Source organism: Toxorhynchites rutilus, chromosome 1 (genome assembly GCF_029784135.1).
Source record: "Toxorhynchites rutilus septentrionalis strain SRP chromosome 1, ASM2978413v1, whole genome shotgun sequence".
Classification (NCBI taxonomy): domain Eukaryota; kingdom Metazoa; phylum Arthropoda; class Insecta; order Diptera; family Culicidae; genus Toxorhynchites; species Toxorhynchites rutilus.
Window position 1 is genome coordinate 9,193,053 of NC_073744.1, and position 20,816 is coordinate 9,213,868.

General features: G+C 37.3%; 1 protein-coding gene across 1 annotated transcript; it reads left to right on the forward strand.

Moving 5' to 3' along the window:
• Positions 1-6,965: 6,965 nt before the first annotated feature.
• LOC129761902 (lipase 3-like) lies at positions 6,966-8,255 on the forward strand. The gene is made up of 2 exons (XM_055759747.1): positions 6,966-7,631; positions 7,694-8,255. The coding sequence occupies exons 1-2, from the start codon at positions 6,990-6,992 to the stop codon at positions 8,234-8,236; spliced, it is 1,185 nt and encodes a 394-aa protein (XP_055615722.1). The 5' UTR covers positions 6,966-6,989; the 3' UTR covers positions 8,237-8,255.
• The last annotated feature ends 12,561 nt before the right edge of the window (positions 8,256-20,816 follow it).

Here is a 20,816-nt window from a genome sequence, read left to right on the forward strand (position 1 = left end):
AGTTAGACTAGTATTTCTCATTTGTTAGAAAGCCATCTGGAATCATAAAAGTGTTCATTCCGCCTGAAAATCAATTATTATCTTTTACGCTCCCCTAAACTCGTAAACGAAGCTCAATTCGCATCGTCGGCATTGAGCTTCGTTTAGGAACTGAGGGGAGCGTCAAAGATAATAATTTATTTTCAGGATAAAACTATAGCGGCCGTACGGTTTTTTTGATCTGGGTTTGGATCGATTAATCGACGTAAATTATTCGTTCGCTTCGATTATTGGTTGTGCAGTATTCGTTCGATTAATAATCGATTTCTGTAGGAAGTATTCGATTAATCGATTAATCGAACGATTATCGGGGATCACTATGCGGATTTCAATACGGCGAAACTGTTTGTGGAGTGTTTTGCTCAGGGGTTAGACATCAATTGAATATAGGCAACCCAAAATCAAAATCAATATGGCGTCATTTGTTTATCAACATAGCATTTACGAGGATCGAAATCGAAAAATGCGCTGCTTTATTCTAACTGCATGAGCGATTTTCATATTTCGGTTTCACATGGAGGTGTTCACATTTAACATGGAGTTTAAAGTTAGCCACTATACGATTATATAACCGGACCGAGTTGTGAACAACAGTAATTGATTGAACCAAAATGTCAGTGAACCGCAGCAATATTGGGTACACTGGCAATATGAGGGATTTGACGTTATAGTCGTACCCCTGGTTTTGCTGCGAGTGAACGCAAGTGATGGTTGCCAGACGATTTTCATAAATATCTTCACAATCGAACTCATCGAGCGAAAATAAAAATTGACTTGTTAAATTATTATTTTCGTTTTGTTAGATAAATCATATAACTTTATTGCATATTATGAAAACCAATGCTGATGTTTTTTTTTTATATTTATTGCAATGAGTTCTAAGAAACACAATATTACGTTAAGGCTTTCCATTTACGTGAACGTGAACATTCACGGAAAAAAACGATCTTAAATATCGTTGATCGTGGTTTATCATAAGGCATTCAGGTAAATACATGAAGGAAGAGATGTGATAACTATTAACTGCTACTTGCCTAATTATTTTCTGGCTTTTAGTACATTAAACCGTTCAACTTAAAAAGTTTTTTTAATTTTTTTAATTTTTTATTTTTTAGTACATTTTCTGTATGATTACAAAACAAAAAAAAACAAAAAAAAGGCTGAATGGTTTTATTGTGGAAAAGTATACTCCACAATAAAACCATTCAGCCTTTTTTTATTTCTTACCTAATTTTCTTCGGAATATTTTGTTCGATGTACTGTATTCTATTAGTCAAATCATTCCATTCGATACCGATATTGAGGGGATTACAAAAAAAACACCCTTTTGAATTTATGTTGTTCATAATTTAGTTTGGAGGTAAGTCATCGTTGAAGTTGAATAAAACAAAATGCAAAGTATTCACCGGAACGAACTACAGCGTACCACGGTTCGATTTCGAATCCTTTAATGTTTCCAGAATCAGTTAATGTCAACCATGTGTTTGACAAACAAATGCGAGTTGCAGCGTGGGCAAGTTTATGCCCATGCCGAAAATATAAAGTGGGTCATAAACATAACACACACGCTGTTTGCGTATGTTCATGTAAATACGGAAAGGATGTCGGAGAGGCTTCGACCTTGTATTTTATGGCTTAGTGAAGAATGACTGCTAAGCAGTAAATTTGAGTGTGCATGAATTAAATAAGTGCACGTAATTCTAGGAAAGAAGAGTTAGTAGGGATGCTACGGTAGTGTGTTCTCCAAGTCAAGCCATTCAGCCATTTTTTACCGGTGGCCAATTTGGATTTTTCAAGATAATAGAATACACAGTATTATAAAGGCAGCAGAGATAAAGACTTGTTCCAAATTTCAGATCAATAAATCAAAAACAACGTGGTCAAATTTTCATTAATGTGGGACAACCCTACAAACATTCAAACACGCATACAAACAGGTCAAGTTGAATGAAACCGTTTAAAGAAGTAAATGGCAATTTTGTTACAGCGGCCATCTAGGATTTGAATTTTCCTAAATAGCTGTGATCTACTGGTCAAACCCCTTCGCCCCAGAAAATATGTAATCCACCATTTAGTGGTGGCAGCCACTTTGAATTTGCATTTTTTTAAAATAACTATATTCTACTAGTCAAGCCCTTTCATTTGATACCCATATTGATGGTGTTTGGTAAAAAATATTTAATCCGCCATTTTGGATCTGCATTTTTCGAAAATAACTGTGTTCTACTAGTCAAGCCCTTTCATATTGATGGTGTGGGTTTGAGAAAATATGTAATCCACCATTTTGTAGCGGCCACCATCTTGGATTTTTAAAATACAATACACAGAAAATACAATGAAATACACAGTTTTATAATGACTGCAGCAATAAAGGTGTGTTCCGAATTTCAGATCAATCGATCAACAGGAAGGGGCTCAAATTTCTATGAATGTGGTAAAGCGCTAGCCCGACAAACATGTTATAAGCATACAAACATACAAATTACAGGGCAAGCTAAATAAAACCGTTTAAAAAAAGTCACAGGAGGGTTGTGTCCGAGACACGACCGCATAGTTTACGTAGGATTCCATTGTTGATTCTGGATATGTTTGAAGAATTACTTCGTTAAATTCTTTGATAATAATTTGGGGGCCTCCTGAAAAGGGTCGTTTTGTTTGGTTGTTGGGTATTGTTTGTTCACTCCACCAGTGTTTACCGAGTGATGATGACAGAAGGATGGTAAACAGTCGTTGGATGATGCGTATCAGATAAAAGATACCGAATTGGAACGAGATATGATGAAAACCGCCCTCTGTGATCCTAGACGAGATGCCTCCTGTGTTATGTATGGATGAAATGAAGAAAAAAACCTCACCAATGTAATATAAGATAATTACCAATACCGAACACAATTATCAATTCTTCTCCTCAGTAAAAACATGTTAATTTGATATAGAGAAAACTTATTTGAAATGGAAAAGGTATTTTTTTATAATTTTTACTTTCTGAATGTTTATTCAACCCAATTCGAATTTTTATTGGACTAACAACACCTAATACTATATGTAGAGTAATCTCTTTTTCTAATATTTCTTCTCGCCATATAACATTTCCTTGAGTGAAAATGAACACAACAAAACAGACAGCTTAAACCAAACGACCCGTTCTCGAGCGGGAACAGACCTTGGTTTTTATTTATGAAAATTGGTATAAATCGTTTCACATATCAAGTCATTTTTAACACAACTGCCACCGTATACAATTTTACACTTACACTTGTGCAACATTTTTCACAACACACGATCGGTCATTGATATGAAATTTCACGAAGCAACCAACATTAAAGTTCCAAATTTAAATTTTATTTGCTAGAATTAATCGTATCACTCACCTTACTTGCAATATAAAAATGCCCTCGATTTTCATATATTTGCAATGCCGATTTCCCCCCGGCAGCTTGGTTTTGACTTCTCTGTTAGGGACCCACCGCATGTGTCGTCAGTTTCGACCAATCAGAATTGGGTATTTCCGTTAGGATAGGGGTTGAGATTTTTCAATTGTTCGATATTTAGTTTCATGATATATATATTATTTTATTCAATATAAAAAATTTATATGGAGTGCCGAAATCGATTGACACAAAAATTTCATCAATCCATCATGAAATGACTGAGCAATAAGCGTTTGAAATTGGACAATTTTCACGTTGTGCTCGATTTTCGATTTTCAATTTGTTAGCCAATATGTTCCCGAAAGACGTAATCCTACGTCAAAACGCGCGATCTAAAGCGATCACTATGTTGATCGCTTCGTACCGCATCGCATCGCACCGCATCGCTTTTACTATGTCCTCGGCCTCAAAATGTTGAACCAGGGATGCCAGGTGATTTTTTCAAATGTCTTCATATGGTACGAAAAAATGGGTCTGATTCTCGAATACACTTCGAATACACTTCACAGTGGAAACGGAATGAAACGTATCCGCGATGACAACGGTACGGTGTCGACATCTGTTTGATACGAAGAAGTTAATTTTCATAAATGATTTTTTATTTGAAAAGTGCTCATTCTGCCTGAAAACACATTATTATTTTCGACACTTCACTAACTCGTAAGACGTAATTCAATGGCGGGCCGTTTATTTCGTTTCCACCGTGAAGTGTATATTTCGTTTCCACCGTGAAGTGTATTCGAGAATCAGACCCAATGTCTTCAAATGTCTTCGCCATCATACCGGAGAGAAATCATTATTGGCTTGATAAACCGTTGATTGAGAGAGTATAGCCCCAGTTCTTCCACAAAAACGGAACTGTCACAACTCAATTTGTTTATTTCAGCTTTGAAGTTTTAATTGTAACTCAAACCATATACATAAAAATAATTATTGAAACGGTATGTAACCGAAAGCGTATTCGGTTTTGTCATAGGATCGCTTAAAAGAGCCTGTATAGCTGGAATATGGGCCCTTGCCCTCCGGGTGGTTCTTTCCTTGGTTGCTTCTCTCGGGTTTGGAAATCAATTTTGTGCAACACTCGGTTAATTGAAAATCCAATTACACAATTCAATTTATTCTCACTACTATCTCACAATGTCTACAATTTCACAATTTATTTACAACAATTTGGTATAATATAATAATATTTTAAATTCTCAGTTTTCTTTCTCGGTGATGGGTTTCCTTTTTGAACTACTATCCAACTGTCCCTGTTCTTTGAATGGTTTTTAAATCTCTCTTGTATTGGTGAGTATAATCCATATGTATCTAATTCGTCCCATGCCGCAAAGTTATATCGGGGGGTTGACCGAAGTTTTATTACGAGTTCTATAATTTTGTATCCAACAGAGTAGATATACGATTGGCGGATTGATTATGGTCATACTTAACTCGGAACGAAGAGAATAGTTTAAGCCCTTTAAATCGCTCAAGATTTCGATCGATTTCGCTTTGCCTCCAACGAAAGCCATCTCGTTACTTTGCGTTTAACATTTTTATTAATCAAATTTAAATTTTTTTTAAAATGTAATGGGTTGTATCTAGGACACGACCGCAGTTTTCGACGTAGAACTACGGAATTATATTATTCAATTCACTTGTTTATCACAGCGGATATTATTTTAGTATGCATCGAAATTTTTGTAATATCTTTTTATCTATTTAATTTTTTATTACTTCAGTAGACTCGAAAGCTCTTCTTTGTCGTAGCACATCTCGATACAGGGGGATTCCTCTCCATATATCGAGCTGTGTGTTTATGTGTGTGAAATCAGCATTAGGCATGAATGATATCCGCTCGTTTTGTTATGCTAGCTCACTCGCATCTGTGTTTTCATTCTATTCTATTCAGAAACGAATGTATCAGTTGCTCGTTATTGACAGCTCTGTTGCACACAAATCGGCAGAACAAATGTATGGGATAATGAGAATGCTTCAAGTTTTCATTAATTTAAACTGTTTAGGCATTAGTGGATTGTACTGTATAGTATATCAAACGAATCTTAGAGAATTTCCGATTCCATTGGTATGCAATGTATCTTGTTCGCTGTGAAAATAGTTATTAACGTTTACTTTATTTCACAAAAACGTGACCTGTTTTCTGATTTGGCACCCTTCCTGAGAGACGTAGTTCTACGTCAAAAAAAAATCTGTAAATTCTGTATCTTTCATGAACATCTGTAATTCTATACATACAGATTCTGTATCTGAAATTTGATGAAAAATCTGTAAAATACAGAATATTCTGTCTATGTGGCAACACCGGGAGTGTGTTCCAAGCTGAAAAAAAATCATTTACACTAAAACAAAATCATATCCGTTACTCGCTCCCAAAAATACAAATGCATAGGGGAAACGCAGGAATAATGAACAAGGGTGGTAAAATGAACCAGTGTCTTAATTTCAATAATTTAACTAAAAACCAATTGATACTTCTTGACCACCTTATTCTTAGAACATATGAAGATATTCAAGATACTCTATAATGTATGAATCTGTCAAATGTTGAAAAAATTTAAAAAAAATGGGTGGATTACATCTATGATATAACCGCAAGGTTGACGTGGGACTACCGTTAGCTTAGTAATCATTTGTTTGTATTAATAAAATTATTGATTGAATGAAACAATTTTCGAATCCAATTGAATTCAACATAGTTGCACATTGTAAGGCACCTAAATTTTGATGGCTGTGTTAGGGAACACATGTCGGTGTGAGCAAAGGTTCCTCCAACTTGCATGTATTTGCAATGCCATATAGCTTTCAGGTAACCTCCATTGGACGCGGGCCGTAAATAGCGGTTGTAAAACTCAGCCGATTCCAGAGCCAATATATTTTGGAACAGGCCACATGGCACTCATATTCTACAATTACCACAGATCAAAACGACGCTGATTTCTGAAGAACTGAAATTGTTAAATAAGAAAGATTAAAAAGATCATAAAACGTTCATTGATCTTGAACTCTCACATTGACTATCGTATCACTAAGGGGCAAACAATAATCGAAAATTAAGGTGTTTTAACGATAACCGTGATAAGATTAGCGAATGTCACAAATGACGCATAATTTCAATTATAGCTTCGCTAATACCTGCAATTGTAACGTAGCGGATTTATCTCATCAGAATCGATTAACAGGGTTAATCGTGTATGCAATATCATAGTCAAATTGGTGCCAAAAAGAAAAATGCATTCCATGGGAAGAAAGCCCCGCTTGACTGCAGCTCGTAATGGCGAAAATCAGAGATAAGATTAGGACCACTTGGGTGGTAAGTTTATAGCTCATTGTTTTTGCAGCGAAAATGATGATTTTTCGCCGTAGAATTAAAAATATAATAAGAGCGGCCATAAATTACTTTCCAATCCAGATTTGATACGCTATCGGAAAGATTGCAAAAACCCAAATGCTCCACAAATGTTCAAAAAGCATTTTCACTGACGATCATACAAACAGTTGCGAAAAAACCTTCTTGCAATGAAGTCCCTCTTGATAACGTTTTTAATCGTCGGGTTCAGGCTTGTCCAAGCCTTCCCGTACACTACTCCACGTGGCACGAAAGAACTGATAATCAGAGATGGATACATCGCGGAGGAGCATGAGACGGCTACCGCCGACGGATATTTGTTGACCATGTTCCGCATTCCGGGAAGTCCCGCAAACCCTCCTCGGGAGGGTAAATCGGTGGTTTTTCTACAGCACGGGCTGCTCTGCTCTTCGGCGGATTGGGTAGTGCTGGGTCCAGGAAGAGCCCTAGCTTACCTCTTGGTGGACGCAGGATACGATGTTTGGCTAGGCAACGCACGGGGAAACACTAACTCGCGCAAGCACTTGATACATAGCCCATCGTCGGCTAAATTTTGGGACTTTAGCTGGCACGAGATTGGCTTGTACGATCTGCCTGCCATGATTGAGTACACGCTGCAGAAAACTGGTGAATCTTCGATTCACTATGCCGGACACTCGCAGGGCACAACTGCATTCTTTGTTATGGCATCCCTGAGACCTGAATACAATGCGAAAATACGTTCGATGCATGCGCTCGCACCGGTAGCCTTCATGGGAAATCTGGTTTCGCCCTTCATTCGAGCTATTGCACCGTTCATCAATCAAGTCGATGTAAGTGGATTTTAAGTTAATGACTCAAACTATTTCAACAACGCGTTTCGCTTGAATTTCAGTGGATAACGTCTATGCTGGGAATACATGAATTCATGCCGAGCAATCAGATGATGGTTTTGGGAGGTCAGAAGGCTTGTCGTGACGAGTCTCCATTCCAGGAAGTTTGCGCAAACGTTCTCTTCCTCATCTCCGGGTTCAACTCACCGCAGCTTAACCGAACGATCATTCCGGCGATTCTAACTAATACTCCGGCGGGTGCATCCGTGAACCAAATTGTCCACTACGGACAAGGGATCAATTCAAGGCGCTTCCGACAGTTTGATTACGGTCTAGCTCTCAATTTGATCCGCTACGGATCCATCACTCCACCGAATTATCCGTTGGATCGAGTTACCGCTCCTGTTTTTCTTCACTACGGGGATAATGATTGGCTTGCGGCGGTGAGGGATGTACAACAGCTGAGCACTCAGCTTGGCAATACGGTGGGGCTATTCCGGGTTCCTGACAACAGGTGGAATCATTTAGACTTTACGTACGCAACCGATGCCAAGCCCTTACTCTACGATCGGATTATTGATTTCATTGGTCGATGGAATCAATGAAATAAATGACTGAATGAGAGTAATTTGTTTTGTTTTTCCTTCCTGCCTTGACTTCGTGGTTTGACTTGACTTGATTTGGAAGGGTATCTTCCCTTTTGGAATTGATGTGCGATAACACTTGTTTTTGCAGCGTCACGATGAAGTACTTTCCCTCTAGCAAATTAGACACTGGGAGACTACTATTCTCAGATGTTTGCCTGGTCGAGTTACGGATTAATAAGTAACGACGGGAGTTTGCGGCTAAACTCACTCACAATTATTTTGACGTAGGACTACGTCTTTCATTTCTATACCGGGGTGTAAATTCAAAGTTTCGAAAACGAAATCGTTACGCCTTAGAACGAGATTTTGAGCGTTAATAGCTCCTAAACAACGAAATGGTATGATAAACACTTCATTTGAAAGATAAAATGTCTACGCGTTATATACTTGTTACTTTTTGATCCAAAAACTTGTTTCAATAGCCTTAAAATTGCTTTCAAACAGGCTATTGAAATCATCATGTGATGGTTGGTTCGTTGGTTCTTTGTTTTTAAAAGGATTTAAATTTTACAGTTCATTCGCCTCTAATGTGATGGTGATCCCAGCCTCTAACTTCACATACGATCGATCTGCTGCAGTGGTAATTGGTGCTATTTATAAACACAACAATGGAAGCCTCATATCAACAGTACCGCTGTGTCCAACTGTGAACATTCGAACATTAGGAATATTCTAATGCTGAAAAATGCGACATGTGTTGTGTATCGATAGAATAAGAATACTCTAACGCCTAAATGGCTACTGTGTAATATACAACATGAGAAAAATGTACACGATAAATTCGGCTCTGTTACAGCTGAATTGCTAGATGAGCCTAATAATAAAAATAAACAGATGGGACAAAAAAAATTGTAAGGGGTTGTATCTATGACACGATCGCATATTTTCGACGTAATAAAAGTAAGCCACGCCTTCTCTCGATTCAATCACGAACAAACATTGTACTTAAGCGATATTGTTTCGAACTGTGAGGGAGTGCAGAAGAGCTGATCCACCAGAAGGAGAAGAGAAGGCGACCAAGAGAGTACCAGCATCGAAAATTGGTTCTGTTTGATGCATCGGAGCAGCCACACACATACACACATACATGCGCGCAACTCTTTTCGTTTGGTGGTTATCAAGCATCGAGAAGAATCCGGAAAGATGTAGTCGTTGCTGACAAATATTCTGCCAGTTGTCCTTTGGGACTGTAAGTTACATTCAGATGAAAGAGTTTATTTTAATGCTTTCTATTCATATAATACTGCGATCAAATGCATTTCGTTTTGGGATTTTTCAATCAGATGCAATTAACAGGAAAGCTTCTGAAGATTATTCTTCCCGATTAGTAGAACATTTTCGTATTCTATATTGGATGCATAAAACCTTGTGCCCCCAACGTAACGCTCTCGTTTTCGAAGTCGAAACAATCATTCAGAATGAATTCAGATTCAACTTCAAACAAATGATCTCTAAATCAACGATAGTCCTACCTCAACCTTGCAGTTATACCACAGATAAAACCCACTTTCTGTTTTTTAACCACTTATGGAATACTCGTCACACTTTTACTTAGAATATTTATTTGATATGGAAAATCAAATGACAATTTCATTAATAACTAGCTGACCCGACGAACTTCGTCCCGCTACAAATATATTTTTTGATTTGAATACTTTTAAACATCCACGTTTTCTTACTAAGTGAATATTAGTGAGTACAATCACTGAAATCTTTATTGATTGATTACCCTTTGACCCTTTACAATTTCCTTCTACTATAAATTGTCTATTACTTCTACAAAAATTCGTCCTTATAATATAAAATTATTTTCAGACACAATTCTCGTTCAAGATTCTTCAAGCATTTGGAAATAACATGTTTCTCCGTTGCATGGAATACATGTTTGATACAGAGAATATTACAAAATAAAGAAATCCCAAATCGAACCATTTCTTCCTCGGATTTTGGGCACACCAACACATTTGGCCTTCCATTTTTGTTATATTAATAGAAGATATCGGAATTCCGTCAGAAAATCCGTTTCCACTTTCGAACAAAAATCAATTTCGTTAGCGCCAACATCTAATGGACTTCAACGCTTAGCTATTTGTAGAACATGGGAATTCAATTTTCCGAATTTTCCGATTTTTCTTTCCGCTATCTTGATCTACGGGAAGAGACGAATACAACGAAATATAGATGACTCAAATTGAACCATTTCTTCCACAAGTTTTGCACTTACCAACACATTTGGCCTTCCATTTTTATTTATAGATTTGATTCCTGAAGATGCGTTTATTTTTCCCGCTGCAGAGAAAGCGTCATTTTCTACAGCATAAAAAATGGTGTTTCTAACGATGCTAATTTATATGTTTCAACATATTTAGCTCTGCAGACTATTATTCCTTCATTTAACACTTACCATTATAAAAATTTAATTCATTACTCGTGTGAAATTAGTCGTTCAAATACACCACTTTTTGCTTTACATTTTATTCATATTTGTTTATATGATATATTCATATCATATAAACTAGCTTCGATGTCCCGAATTGAACATAAACACAAATAACAACGTAACGATTTGGAATTTAGTTATAGAATCTCAGCTATCACGCACACTACGCTTGAAAACTTTGCCATCTTCACCACTTATGAGGCGTCGTGCACAAATTACGTAACGAGAGAAGGGGGCAGGGAGGTGGGTCGAGGTTTCATTACTTACTGTGTATTAGAGATAGGAAATTGCGTTACTAAGGGGGGAGGAGGTCCATAAGCCCAGTTTTTTAGCGTTGCGTAATTTGAGCACGACGCCTAATTGACGAATTTACGCAAAGCTTTATCAGTTCATGCGACACCTACATTAGAGCTCAGAATAGACTGACCAAATAGTTCATGAACAAAAATGGGACACGTAAGCAAGAAAAAAAACACCAAACGCAATTTTTTGTAGAATTTCATGAATGAGTGAATAAAACCAGGAATTAAGCCAAACAATCGAACATTCTTAGATTTACCTACTTTGTTCTCTACAGCGCACAATATATTCATCGTACAAACATTCTTTCAATTGGTCCGGTACTAACAGGCTGACACAAAATATGATTAGTAAACATCACGAATTTCTTACACTCTAGAAATGTGTTTTCCATTTCTGAAAATGTTTGCATCCAACGATTTTAAACTAGCACAGATTTTTTGTGCCTACTTTTTATCTCAATTATTGCAAATCCTATGATTATTGTCCACTAATCACACAACACGTTTTAAACTATTTCAATTGGTAGTGCTTTTTACGAATGCTACTTTAACTCTCTGTTCATTCAGGAATGAGCTTTATTGAAACCTGTAGTGTTTCTCCTAGGCTACACTTGCATTTTTCATTGTAGTCAAATCCGGGTTGCCAACTATAATTTTAAAAAATCAGGGAAAATTAAATTAAAAATCAAGATAGCTCATTTTGGGATGTCCGAAAAGTTTGTGCCAATTTTTAGGAGAACGAAGGCATGATTTTCATAGGCAGACATACATTTATTGAATTTTATGTGCACAGTTTTGTTACAGAATCTTTCGCCATGTTTCATACAGCCTTAAAATTCTATCCTACCAGATCATGTTCGCTTTCTCGCCGAAAACTGTTCAAGGTAGTTTTTATGCTGTCTAGAGAATCGAAGTTCTTGTCCTTGAATGAATGTTTTAGAGACCTGAGCCTTACTTGAGCGAACTTCCTTTTGTCCTTTTTTAGGCATTTCTACAACTATGCATTATTAGTATTGTGGCTCGTGATACTATGGCAACGACAATAAATGTCGTACATTTTTTAAAGTTTTGAAATAATTTATAATTATATACTTTTATACAAAAATTATAAAATTATAAAATATTACTAAATAAAACTGAAAGAGAGAGAGAGGGAGAGAGAGAGAGAGAGAGAGAGAGAGGAGAAAGAGAGAGAAAAAATACCTTGCAAAAGTATCCTCAAATGAATGAATAATAAACGAAAGAAAGAGCAATCACTATACAAGGGAGAACCGGAGACCTTTTTATGTAGGCTAGGTAGGTAGTTCTCATTTCCAACCACGATCCTTTTTATTGTGTTCAAATAAAAGACTAAAAAATCAGCAAAAATCAGGACCACTTTTGAAAAATCAGGCAAAATCGAATGTTTGTCAGGATGTCAGGATACGAGCCAAAAAGTCTGGGAAATATTATGTATGGATGAAATAAAGAAAAAAAAATCACCGATGTAATATAAGATAATTACCAATACCGAACACAATTATAAATTTAGAGAACATATTTGAAATGGAAAAGGTAATTTTCTTTTAAAATTTTTATTTTTTGAGTGTTTATTCAACCCAATGCGAATTTTAATTGAACTAACAACACCTAACAATATGTAGAGCATATTGGAAACCACTTTTCTAATATTACTTCATTTCATTTTTCCAATTTTTCTCGATGTATGAACTTCGCAAACGACCCTTTCTCGAGTGGGAACACCTTGGTTTTTATTTATGAAAATAGAAATAAGTCGTTTCATATATCAAGTCATTTTCAACACAACCGATACCATATACAATTTTACACTTTTGCTAAATTTTTCACAATACACGATCGGTCATTGATATGAAATTTCACGAAGCAACCAGCATTAAAGTTACAAATTTAAATTTTATTTGCTAGAATCAAACGTATCACTCTCCTTACTTGCAATATAAAAATTCCCCAGACTTGCATTTATTTGCAATGTCGATTTCCCACGGGCAGCTTAGTTTTGATGTCTCTGTTAGGGACCGGCCGCATGCGTCGTCAATTTCGACCAATCAGAAGTGGGTATTTCCGTTAGGATAGGAGTTGAGATTTTTCAATTGTTCGATAGTTAGTTTCATAACATATATTATTTTCTTCAATATAAAAAACTGTTATGGAGTGCCGAATTCGATTGACGCAAAAATTTCATCAATCTATCATGAAATGACTGAGCAATAAGCGTTTGAAATTGGACAATTTTCACGATGTACTCGATTTTCGATTTTCAATTTGTACCCCAATATGTTCCCGTAAGACGTAATCCTACGTCAAAATTAGTGACAAATGAATCGTCCTTTTCAACAAGACAATGAATGTTTGTAAGACCACCAACTGATCTCTGGTAGATCAGGTAGTAGTTTAATACATGGGGTTTCAAATTAATCGGGCAGTACATTTCTCCGTTGGAAGGAAATAGGAGCGCAATCCTTCGAAAATACTCCTCTAGATAAAAGATCTGAGATTTCATGATTTCTTCCTGCATGTGTTACCATGCTCTTCAATACATATTTAGCATACTGGTTAACAAGGCACGTAAAGGTATATCCTAAGGTGAGGCCGTTTCGTCACTAAGTTGGTTAAGGGAGCGGTATAAAAAAACAGTACGGAAAAAAGCAGAAGGGGAATTATTTGCCTGTAGCGTGAAAGAGACAGACTGATCACGAGCGAGCTTCGGCACTAGCGTATTGTGTTTTGTTTATAAACAAAACACAGTAGACTTTCAAGATGGCTGAAGAGTAATTTTAGCAAGTTGGGCCACCTTAGGATATACTTCTAGGCGTCTTGCTGTTTAATGTTCAACTCTTCAATTGTGTATGAAAATGTTTGTATGCTTTCACAGCGAAGCTTTCAGTATCGAATGTCACACATTCACAACAAATTTTCCTGTTGCATCTTCTCAAGTGGAATATGGGAGAAGGAGAACCGCGGGTAATACGGACAGTGGATTGGTGATTGATTTGTATAGTAATATTTTGAATTTGCGATTTCTGTTCATGAGAACACCTTCTACATGTTATTCTATAATATTTAAGTCAACCTGTGGCAATGAATACTGATCAAAAGTGGAAAAGGGAAACAAAAACCGAAAATCATACATGATTCCGCGTGATGATGTAATTTTAGCTGCTTCGATATTAAGCATTTTGAGTGGTTTAATATCAAAATTCAATTCGCTAATGGTTACATCTCGGTTTGTGAGTTAACAGAGAAGCGATATTAGGTATGCGCGGAAAAGAAAATTCATTTTTGAGTGGAAAAATTTGAATTATTGAAATAATTGTACTGGTGGGGCAAAACGGACAGTTGTTATTGGGAGCGAGATGAACTGTGAAAAGTCTGTTTAGTCTATTCCTAAGGAATGCCCTGCGTCTATAAATGGAAATCAAGTCGCCAAATGTGGACTGTTTAGAAGCTGACTGGAACCAAAACCAAAATAGTTGAGGGTCTGTCCGGTTATACTGCTGAAAAGCGCGACACTTCTAGGGGGATTAATTCGATTTAACGGACATTCGTGATGAGTTCAGACATTGGTTAAATAAAATTATTCATCTCGCGATCGATAAACCCCTACGCTTCATATATTACAAACCTGTCCATATTACCCCCACTACATGTCCATTATACCCACATCGAAAAAAATGTTGTACTTTTCGGTTTGTTTCAATTTGTTAAGTAAAAAACATTGAAAAACACTTTTGACGTAGGACTACGTCTTTCATTTCTATACCGGGGTGTAAAATCAAAGTTTCAAAAACGAAAGCGTTACACTGGAGACCGAGATTTTAAGCGTTAATTGCTCCTAAACAACTGAACGAAATGAAATGATAAACACTTCATTCGAAACTTGTTATAAACTTGTTACTTTTTGATCCAAAAAATTGTTTCAATAGCCTTAAAACTGCTTTCAATACAGGCTATTGGAATCACCAATCGGTATATAAGCGAGCGCCGCTCGGAAATTCACTCAGTTATAATTGAAAAGCGATTGGATCATGTTGTCGCTGTTGTGGTGAAGCTAACTCCGTTCATCATGAAAGCGCTGATGAACGGTGTCACCAAGAGCCTGTTTGTGCACCTTAGACAAGAAGGGAATCCATCAGGAAGAGATAGATGCCACTGAAAAGGCGACCAAAAAAGTACCAGTGTCAAAAATTTGTTTCCGTTTGATGCATCGGAGCAGCCGCCACACACACACACACACATTTGTCATAGATCTTGTTTTGACTTTATTTCTACCAATTGTTTCTTCTCAGATCCACACATGGGCTCACCAATCAAACCATCCGGAAATCACTCATTTCAGGTCCACATAACACCAAACCGGTTCTTTTCAGGACCACTTCACAACTTTGAAAGAGTTCAATTGAAGTTTTCTAAATATATATGATATTTTCATACATTTACTCATCAGCTCACAGATTTACAAGAAGAACTTTCAACAGTCTTGCAATTTTTTCATTCATCCTACCGTAGAGAATTGATTCAGATGCGACTTCAAACAAATGATCACTAAATCAACGATAGTCCTACGTCACCCTTGCGGTTATATCACAGATATAACCCACTTCCTGTTTTTTGTAAAATGTTTGGCCAATTAGGTAGAAAAACAGTATATTGAATGGCAAGAAACAACATCAAAGTTTTGGGAAACATGAGTTTCCAAAGATATAATTGAAGTTTTTCTTAACATGTTCGTTCTACCCCCACCTCCCCAGCATGTGTTCATAGTTTGTGAGCGATAACTGAGTGGGAAGGAGTAAGTCTGGTGCGATTCTCTTCACCAGAGATTTTTTGTAGAAGAATCCAAAGATGCTGAAGTTGATTCGCGCTCACGACATTCAGCTTTTTATCACTATAAACAAGCGGATTGATTAATATAATTTCGTAGTTCTATGTCGAAAATGCGGCCGTGTCCTAGGTTCAACCACTTACGATTTTTTTAAAAATCTCAGATTATTTTTCAGAATTATGGATTGTATGAGAAAATTCAGGCATTTTCAACCAGTTAATTTATTTTATATCAGAAAAAAAACTAAACTAATTAATCCATGACGATCTGAGCGACGCGGTCATTTTGGTCATTTTTTGTTCATCTAGCAAAAGTCTCTGATGCGTATAACAGTAGTCGTTTGCTAACTGAGGTGTTCTTTAGCTAGACTGGATTGCAGATCAGTAAAAAATCAGTTATGTATCAATAAGAGACGTCATATTCATGTGCTGTCAAAAGATGTGAGGGGCATTTGAATACAATTTGATGTTATAAAAATGGTACTATTTTCGCATGACAAAAACACTTGCTGAAATTGCATGGAGTGTCAGATGAATCATTGTGTGTATCCAATTTCACGATGTTTAACGCTGAGAAAATGCAATCAGAAACGTTACACTGTACAGGCAAATACTTTTATGGCCAAATTGGAAGGCTCACAAGCACAGTGCTTTTCAGTGCCACTCAAACAATTAATTGAAGTTTCCCTCCAGTTAGCGAACAAGTACCAACGTTCGCACGATGATACACTATGAGATACGATACAAATCCTTCCACCATAGTCTTCCTTAGCACCAGACCGTTCAATCCATGGCTTACGAGTCATTGGACATTGGAGATGATAACACTTCTCTAAGTTATTCTTCTGAACTCAATGAGTGTTCCCAACATCCCAACTGGCTTCCGATAATTCCTCATATTTAGCATATACATAATATCCCAACAGTGACTTGACAGCTTGAGAGCTTGACAAAAGTAAGGAAAACTACATTCCTAGACCTTCCGATTTCGTCTGGGTATTCCAATCATTGTAATTCCGACTCTGCACGTGAATTTACAGCCGCACAGAAACGTCTTCCCTACTAGACATCCATAAGTTTACTAAAGTCGCTTCTCGACACAACATCGGGCTCTGTTTTGTTCGAGAGTGAAAACATTCGGCTTTTAATTAGTCAGCTGCCAGCCGTTGATAACAGCCAGCCAGCTGATAACAGATAGGCTACCCTTTGCCCATTAGTCGATTCTGTTTCCCTGTTTACGGCTCCGCTAAATGAGTAAAAGTTTTGTGATGTGGTTAGATGCCAATGCTACCGGTGTTTTTGTGCTTTCGCCAGCAATTAGCGGGATGGTTCTAATTGATAAGAGCAAATGCTCAAAAGAAAGGGTTACTCAGCGCTCTTAAGTTGGAGTGATTTATAGGATTCAACTCATTAGCGTCGACGGCGCCAGTGGTTGTATGGTTAGCGTAACAGCCTCACAATCCGATCGGCCTGGGTTCAATCCCAGCTGGCGTCGTTGGGATTTTCTGAGGCGAAAAATCTCTGGTTACGTCTTCCTTCGGAGCGGAAGTAAAAGAAGTTGGCCCGGCTCATGAGTTGTTGAGTCTGATAGGTAGGAACAGGTGGAGTCGCCTCCCTGATGTCGGTGATTGGCACTTAAGTGGCGGAAATAGGCCGACGAAAAATAAGCGAAGATAAAAAAAAAAAAAAAAAAAACTCATTAGCGTCGTGTTGGGCCAGGGTAGAATGATTGGGTGGAAGTAACTCTCCTCAGATCATTACGCTCAAAGTAATTAAAAGTGTTTTTGAGGGCCCCAATTAGGTCGGTTGAGAGAAATTAGTAACAGTATGGGGATCACAACCTCATCTTTAGAGGAACGCTTGTCTTTTCCACTCTCTAGAATTCGATATTGTCAGATCTCGGGAGTAATTAATTATTAGATAGGGTAATTAAAAGTCTTAGCAGGCTCGCGTTACTCATTAGGGTGACGTTTTCCCAGGAGACAGAGCAGCCCAGGAGGCACGGCGGAATTGAGATGAGCAGTCATCAACTAGACACTCCCACGTACAACGAACGTTTTGTTATCTTAGCTTCACTCCCAACCCAACTAATTAGTCGGGCTCCCTCCACATAAACGAAATCTATGTACAGAAGAAAAACTTTACTACATAGTGGAGCAAATTCATCTGCCGAATGAAATACCCACGAGGGGAGATTTTTTTCTCCTCAAACAGATATTGCCTCGAACCACGCTGGAAACGGACAGCACCGTCCAAGATATCTAGGGACGAATTAAATAGTGTATTATCCTTCCTTCAGGTTTTCGCACACCACCGCTACGCTTTGTCTTAAATAATCATTCTTTTGCAAGGTTCGGCATGGGTGCGTTGGTGGTCGTCATCACTTGCCGATCGGAGGATGCGATTCACATACCTGCTAGGAGGTATCCAAGCGTCATGGCGCGTACGCCGAAATTTGTAATTAAAAATTCCCCCGTCCACCCCGATTCTCACGATGGGTTGTGACACAGTGGTAAATGGTGATGAAACAAAGACCGACTCTCTCACTCGATTTGCTCTAATTGATTTATCGTTGGACATTCAGGCGAAGGAGAAAGGGGTCGTCCATGGACCGAGTCAGTGGAACGTCCGAATAGAATAGTGTTTAGACGAGGTCTTAAACATTCAAACTTTGTATTAGTAAGAAAAAAGCGAACCCCAAAAATTCCTTTATATTTGTTTTGAATGAAACTAATCTTGTCTTGACAACATCTATTCTACTTGGAACCACCAAAATTGCACCACAGAGAATCTGAAGAGTTTTCTTAAACAACACTTAACATTTAATTAACATGTACGAGAGTCGTTTGGAAGGCCGTGCAAAAAAAAACTAATCAATTGTTTGGGGTGAACCTTTTTTAATTTTTTAAAGTAGCCTCCATTTAGTTTCCATTTAGATTTATACACTTCATCTAACGCTTCTCTAGTTTGTTAATTCCATCCGAATGATAAAATTAATCCATGTCCGAAAAATAGCCATTCATTTCTGCATTCACCTCATCGTTTGAATAAAATCTTTTTCCCGTCGACCATTTCCTAAAATTGGGAACCAAATAATAGTCCGGAGGAGCTAAGTCTGGAGAATGGTGGGTAATGTGACACGAGTTGGAAGCCTAAGATACGAAATTGTAAACAAGCTATGGTTCAATACTACCGAACATTTCAATAAATTTCAAAATTACTGCATTCGCGATTTTCTTGCTGCTTGATTCGTTCATTGACAGGATATTTTGATTACTTCCAACTTTCAGCATACAAATTTTTTTACTGTAAAAAACGTCATTCTTGGAATAATCCGTTCACATCAATATGAATGAAACATACTCGAAATTCGAAAACAACTCGGAGTTCGTTCACATTAACCAATTTTACCGAACACGCAATTCTGTTACGTCTTTCATCGGACATTCTGAATTACAGCAGACGCTATGTATTTGCTGCTCTAATTGAAGGCGTACCGAAACAAATAGGCAGGGGGAGAACCGAGCAGCAGCTCTTCGTAGGTTCCACTAATTAAGCTTCTGTTCTACCAGGAAAGCAGACTCACTAGCAGGCACCACCATGGTGTCTTGGAATCGGGTCCACTCCGGTAGGGGTAACTGGGGTAACTTCCTAAAGTCCGATAGTACCGAAGATTGGAGATCCACACTGTCATGTTGTGGGGTCAGTAATCGCCTAATAAAATTCTATTTACACCGGGGAAGGTATCAGTCGTGTGAGGTGATGTCTTTGCTTTGGTGGGACAGAATTCGGCTGGAAATGGATGGGGAAGGTTGAGGAGAGAGGAAGAGGAATGAAAACTCTTTTAATTACTTCCTCCTCAACAAATGTTGAGTACTGTATTGAATAGGAAAGGAGGAAAACTCCGAATTCCGAAACGGAGGGGATATATGCACCGGTTTGATAAATATTGTTTTCTCTACATTATCATACAACAGGTCTCCTCATTAGAAATTATGTACAATGATTATGTGCCAATATAAATTCACTAAAAGTGCTTGTACTATTCACAGAGAATTTAAACGCATGTTGATTTCACTCGTGCTTATTTAACGTTGAATTATCACCCATATTTCGGAATCGCTGAATCGACTTTTGCATTCTGCAATCCGTTTGACTTAAACCCAATCGGGTTGTGCAGCTGTAACAATCTTGTCTTGACGCTGAACAAATATTATTATAATTCATCCATATTTGTGAGGCAATTTATTCTATCAACCCTGTATTTTTTTTCTTCATTATAGAGACTTTTAGTCGTAGGCTATTTTGTTTCTTTAATAAATTCTAGATCGCTAAACTAAGTTTACGGTTACATAGTTCATAAATATATGTTTCTTACACCTTACTTTCAAGGTGTTCGAATTTAAGTATAGTGATAATATTCTACAAATATTAGTTAGAAACAACTTTCATTGACACAAATTGGTAAAACATGAAAAAAAATGAAAGAAAACAATGTGAGCATTCAATGAGCAAACTACCATGATGTTCAATATACTTGTGATGCCATGTTCTTTTAGTTAAGGTTGTATGAGAGTCGAGTGTTTATGAATCTAGGGTTAAATTAGCGATCCGAATGCAGTTTATATTGTTCTAATTTTAATGAAAAATTTAACAACAAATACAAAAACAAAAACATGATTGCATTTGTTTTAGTTTTTGTATTTGTAATTTCATCTGTCGATCATCTGATGCGGTTCAGTAGTTCAAAAGATATGACTTTTTTTTAAGTCATTGTAATGTGGGCAAAGTTTTCATCTATCGAAAATAGATGAGTCAGTCGCCGACCCGCCGTCGGAAGCGGTGGCCTCTCGCAAGCAAACCTTTTTACCACCGGTTGCCCGGTTAGTTTGAAACATAGGAGTCGATCCTTGAGTTAGTGTACGATTGCTCGGTTAATTTTTACTTTAAAATC